Source organism: Octopus bimaculoides, chromosome 18, assembly GCF_001194135.2.
Source record: "Octopus bimaculoides isolate UCB-OBI-ISO-001 chromosome 18, ASM119413v2, whole genome shotgun sequence".
Taxonomy (NCBI): domain Eukaryota; kingdom Metazoa; phylum Mollusca; class Cephalopoda; order Octopoda; family Octopodidae; genus Octopus; species Octopus bimaculoides.
This window is the reverse complement of record NC_068998.1, coordinates 404,462-410,905: the sequence shown is the minus strand read 5'-3', so window position 1 is coordinate 410,905 and position 6,444 is coordinate 404,462. Positions and strand designations below refer to the sequence as shown.

The following is a 6,444-nucleotide window of genomic DNA, read 5'->3' as shown; positions in this document are numbered from 1 at the left end:
AAGTTCTTATGCTATATTGGTAACGGTTGCTACATCCTCTGCGAAAATTATTATATATATATATATATATATACATCTATGCATGCATACATACATACACAGTGTCTTCAGGCTAAATTTGACAGTTTGCATAAAAAGACAAAGAAGCACAATATTCCCATATTATTGTTGTTGTTGTTGTTGTTGTTGTTGTTGTTGTTGTTGTTGTTGTTGTTGTGGCAAGCTGCCAGAATTGTTAGGGTGCTGGATAAAATGCTTCAATGACATCCAAAAATGTCCTGCTAAGAAAGAGGGGTATTCCTTACTATATTCTTGTTTAAATATAGAGTTGTCTCCTTTATATTTCCTAAACAAGATTGGTCCTGAAATAATGATTTTTTTTTTCTCTCCACTAAAAATGTCATCTTCATCTTTTTAAATCTACTTTTTCATGTTGGCATGGGTTGGAAGGAACATAACAGTTAGTTATTATTTGGAGTCACTAATCTCCTGTGCACATCAGAGACCATAGCTTTGTCATATATTACATGCTTAGCCTGCCATCCTCAACTGGTTGCCCTAACACTACCAACTTTATCGAGAAGTTGTCTTGTCCCCATTACAACTAAAAAGCTCTTGCTACCCTACCTTCACTCCGTTCATCCAGAAACCCCTTTACAGGAACTACAATGTGTATTTTATTGTCCTCCCAGCACTTGTAGGATTGCTTCAACCTAAAGAATCCTCATAATTTTAATTAAAATTTCTTTGGCTCATTATATTACCAATATTAAAACCAACATTACTGGTGTTGAAATATTGTCACAAACAGCAGTTATTGTCTGATTTCCAGTCATGATCCTCAATGAAGCTACATAATCTAGTACATGGCCTCACAGTTAAGGGTTGGGCTCACAACCTTAAGGTTTGATCACTAGATTGGATAGTATATTCTGCCCTTGAGCAAGGCACTTCATTTTCTCATTGCTTCAGTCAGTTACAAAAGAAGTAACAGTCCAGTACTGGTGCAGCCACCTTTCTCTTTCCCCACCACACCCAACTGTCACATCCAGGATATTCGGTTGGTTAGGAAGACGGAGAAGAGCTCTCCATCTGTTCATGACCCCTAAAACAATTAACGAAAACATGCTACCAGGTGACTATCACTTGCCAGTGATGGCCATGGTATTTTTCTTTCCTCCTCTTCAATACTTAACTACATCAATCACCAGAGTTTCTCTATTAAACCCCAGCCAATTCTTATCTATTTTTAGTGGCTGTCCTGCTCAGCCTTTCCCATTCAAAGTGGTTCACAGACTTCCATAAATATATTTAAACTCATCATAAAGAGATCAAGTTATTGGATAAATAATGTTTTCTCCAGATGCTCTCCCATTTGTTAATAAATCTAAAAAGGTAAATTAAGTAATTAACTTAAGTAATCTATAAATTAGGCTAAGTAATTATAGCTATATGGCTGCCAATTAATGTTTTAGCAAACCAACAGACAGACTTGTGAACGTCCATCATAAGAATTGACATTCCTAATCCAGCTTTACTGAAATTGACAGTCATTGGTTGGAACAAGCAGCAGACGGCGTATTCGTCCTGTTCTAGCTTTGACTCTTTGTTCGTCTAAACTACTTTATTTCAAAGTCTCTCTAAGCCTAATTCTGATTTGGTTACTATCAATCCATTACAGAGGATCTTTCAGCTATCATCATCACCACCACCATCACCATAAACATCCCAGGTGATGTCCATTATATAAGAACAAACACAGAAACAAATTCATTGAATTTGAATTTGCCCTTCTTAGTTCAGTTCAACATTATTGATTTAAACAGTGATCAATAGAAGCGATCGAACCAATAAAACATTGACTGGAATAATTTACAACATTTAGTTTCACTCCATGTTGGTCAGAGCTCAAGTCTCATGTGGGTCATAGTCATTGTTTGGCATTGAAAATAATACCAGAAACATACTGGGGTCAGTTTCCTACATCACATCTTCCAACCTGATCAGTAAAATATTGGTAATGTGCTGCCATTACTAAGAATACTTCATCCAATCAGCTCTCTCTGAATAACTTTGTTATTCACTGGAAAGGCAGCAAAACTCTGCAAAGAGTCATCTCTTTATATCTGGGGTGTCTTTATATCTGGGGTGTCTTTATATCCAAAGTCCCCTTATATCTGAAGTCAGTCATCCCAGTCATGTAAACTGCTGAAACAACTTGAAAAAAAAAACTCTTCACATAGATATCATCATCATCATCATCAAGATCTCTTAATTGATGCAGCTAGTTGTTGGGGTGCCACTTTAGATGCTTTTGCACTCAACTGTCATCACAGGGGTCTCTGTTCCCTGTTGTAGTACATAACAAGTTTGCAATGTTGTCCAGTCCTTATTGTCAGACCAGGATGTTCTGTCTGCCTCTCTTCAACCCCACCATAAACTGTGCCCTGAAGAATGGTTTGGGACAAGGAGCTGTAGAAGGATATATGACCATACCAAGCAAGCTTTCATCTTTTTACATGAGCAAGGGATGGTCCATGTCTGCCAAGCCGTTTGTTGAATTGCTGCTTTACAAAGCTGTTCATTCTGTGTTCTATGTACAGGATGGGAAACAGCCCTTCTGAAGCATTGGGCCTCAAATGTCTGGATTCTTCCCTCCAGGTCAGCTGTAAGAGTCCAGCTCCCACACCCATAGAGAAAGATCAAAGTCACCAGGGACTTGTAGATGCCGAGTCTTGTTGGAAACCAAATGGAATTACTTTTCCATAAAGTGTTCAGCTTCATTGTCGCAACTGAGTCTTCGTGAAGATAATTAACACCACAAAGAGATGTCACTAGGTGTTGTTGTTGTTGTTACTAAATGCTACTTTATTCCTCTTCCAACAGGTCTATGATGGAAGACATCCATGCCATCTCCATCAGATCTTTTATTGGGACATGTCTATCTAGGACTACATTAACCAATGTCATTTATTTTTTTTCAAGCAGAAAGTTTTAGCTGTTATTTCTAACAAGTAAAGTGGGCACATGTAGAGACTCCTGCAGTGATTCATTATTTCATTAACGATTATTGAATTTCTGCAACCAACAACACATTCTAAACACTGATTTATACAACTTCAACTATACACTTCCTCTACATTTTAATGAAAGTTTTGTGTCTTTGGACAAAGTATGGTTTGCTTCAGTGGTTCACACAAAACATGTCCCTCCTCTTCACAGTTGAGCGACCAGATATAATGTGACCACTAATCAACCGAATAATTATTGATTCCAACAATTTGAATTGACAAATTCACTGAAACCATTTCAGTTATGGCGGCAGCAGAGGAGGAGGATGGGAGGAGGAAAAGCAAAACAATTCTAAAACAAAGCAAAAATATTATTTTATATAAGTAACAGAGTTTAATTAATAAATATATCTAATGAAGTTGTAAGGACAAGAGGCATAATTAAAGAGTGTTGTATAGAGAGGACAATCAACCGAATTACTGTAGGACGAGTTTATGGCTGGGAAGGGGGTGGGGGATTAAATTACAACAGTTCTTCTGGTCCATTGGTTGTATTGTTGTGCATTGTTGTGTCATTCGAAATATTTTATTCTTTAGAATTTCAATGTGTGTTGAGAATATGGGTGTATATGGGAAGTGTATACAGAAGATCCATTCTGAGTGAAGAAAGGCTGAGTGCATCTACAGAGAAAGAAATGCTGCAAGCTAGATTGGACATGAAGATGATGTGACACCTTGCAAAGGGTTTGGCAAACATCAAATATCTGAGCCTAACCCCAACCGGGGCAGAAAACAACATTAATATGGTGAAGGTAATAACATTGAGAATGACAACAGACAGACAGACAGTGATGATGATGATGATGATGATGATGATGGTGGTGGTGGTGGTGGTGGTGGTGGTTGGTTTAACAGAGCTATGTTTACATGGAACAAAATGCAGTAAACATCCTCTACAGAAACAACAAGATCAGCAACAACAACAACAACATCAACAACTACAACAACACCAATAACTACAATCTAAACCTAAAAAGGCCACTACTCTCTACAAGGAGTATCACAAGGAGTGCAGTAGCACAAGTGATACTTAGTTGACCTTGAGTAACATCCAACTTACCTAATGTCTCTACTTGAGGAGTGCAATACAGAAGAAGGCTGCTCACTACAAAGGAAACAAACAAACATCATTTACACAGCTTTTTCCCGCTTTATACTCACAATTCTCTTCCTTAACCGAAGTTGCTTCTCATTACAAACGTTTGCTTTGCTTCAATTACTTTTATTCCTAACAACCAATTCAAGAATTTCTCAGATTTAACTCTCTTTCTCTCTCTCTCTCTTTCTCTCTCTCTCTCTCTCTCTCTCTCTCTCTCTCTCTCTCTCTCTCTCTCTCTCTCTCTCTCTCTCTCTCTCCCTCTCTAAAGTATCAAGTCTTGACCACACTGCTTACCATGGTTAGCACAGGGGAATTGAAAATATACACACACACGCACGTACATATAGAGGAAACAGGCTGCCTTTCAAAAGTGTTGAAGAGACAAATAGGTTTGAGTCTAATCCGTTTCCATTGAAGATTCTTCAGGTTCCTTCATTACTTCATAACATTCAGAGACAGTTTTAAAATCATGTCAAAGGGTGTGTGCATGTGACCATGTATGTGTAAACAAACATATATAAAGTGTGTGTGTGTGTGTGTGTACATCCATATACACATATACACTCACAAACAGGCATACATTCATATAAGTAATGAGTAGAGATTAATACAAGAAAGCATCCAAGAATGTTTTTTTTTCCTTGCACAACACCGACGTTTCTTCAACCCACTGAGATCAACCAACTCCAAGGAATGGAATCAAATTCATTTCAGACTAATTGGGTGGTGGAGTTGATAAAACTGGACTTTTATCAAAGGTTATTGCAGTCACGTCAACAGCCCGAAGCAGAGATCTGTGCTAAGATTTCTTCAGATATTACCAAATTCTGTGAATCCCCTGGAGACATCAATGTTCAAGGTGTCAAAGTTAAAACTATGAAATACAAGTTGTGCTAATGGAATTAAAGTAAAATTATTATATTTAGTAAATAGTTCGGCTGAAATGATTTGTCAAGGGGAACAGAGTGAGGAGTGTGGGGGTGGGTAGGAGACAGTTTGAAATAGGATTTGAAATGCACGGCAGGAATATATTGCCCAAAATATTGTTGATATGTATTTATTGTGTGTGTGTGTGTGTATATATATATATATATATATATATATATATATATATATATATATATATATATATATATATATATATATATATATATACACACGTAGATATATAAATGATGTTGTATTATATATTAATATAGATATACTGTAGAAGTGTATTGATGAAACATAATGTCTAAATTTATTGAAATTTATATTGCAAAATACATTTTGAAATATCAAAAGGAAAGGTAGAATGCTATAAAGTTAATAAATATCTCAGAATGGTGTCATAAAGAATTGATGTGACTAGTTGTGATAGGTTATGGACAGTGTGTGTGTGTGTGTGTGTGTGTGTGTGTGTGTGCAGTCTAGCCTGGGGTGAAACACGTAGACTGTCAACTCTGGATATAATAAACACATCTATTCATTTCAACCATCCTTTGAGGTTTGTATTACATAATGTTTGCACAGGGTAAAATATATTTTTATTATATTTTACAACACTTACAGTATGTATGTATGTGTGTGTCACTTCTGTTTTTTTAACTATTCTTGACTGGCCCCTTATTTTATTGATCCCAGGGAGAGAAGAGCAAAGTTGATCTTAGCAGGATTTGAACTCAAAATGTAAAGAATCAACAAATGCAGCAATTCTTCCAACACACGAATGGTTCTATAAATAACAACAACAACAACGATGATGATGATGATGATGATGATAGTTCTTAGAAGAAGGAAAAGAAGATGATATTGATAATACTCTTGGAGACAAACTGCATTAAGAAGCAGGAAATGCATGGAACGTAGGGAGCATGATTTTGGTATTCTGCTACGAAAAATACTAATACCCTTACTTTAGCCGATGCCAACTTGTCTAAAATTTGGTAATATATTAAGATGAGGTTGTTTATTCCTCAATGAACGCCAATCTAAAAACTGACATAATTTCATTGCAGAAAATTTGGCAAACTAAGAGAATAGTGATTCCTTGTGAGACAGACTTTCGGTCGAGCTAAACAACAATTGGCAAGAATCAATATCAAAGAATGGAGGTATTCCATTAAAAGTACATGAAAATAAGGCAGGAGATAATTACAGAGGAAGATTTATAGAAGAAAAACTTTAAGTGAAGCAGATAAGCAGATAAGATGGACTGGCAGAAGACAGTCAGTCAGGTTTCATGTACGTTAACTATATATATATATATATATATATATATATATATATATATAT

General features: G+C 36.3%; 1 protein-coding gene across 10 annotated transcripts in view; it reads right to left on the bottom strand.

Moving 5' to 3' along the window:
• Positions 1 to 6,444, bottom strand: part of LOC106871672 (peripheral plasma membrane protein CASK) — a 516,651-nt gene that overhangs the window by 311,453 nt on the left and 198,754 nt on the right. For 6 of the 10 annotated variants that reach the window (XM_052974597.1, XM_052974599.1, XM_052974595.1 and 3 more), the window contains one exon: positions 4,132 to 4,176. The exons of the other annotated variants lie outside the window; for them this stretch is intronic. In XM_052974597.1, the coding sequence (XP_052830557.1) occupies positions 4,132 to 4,176 (45 nt within the window). The remainder of the gene's footprint in view (positions 1 to 4,131; positions 4,177 to 6,444) is intronic. 10 annotated transcript variants of the gene reach the window in all.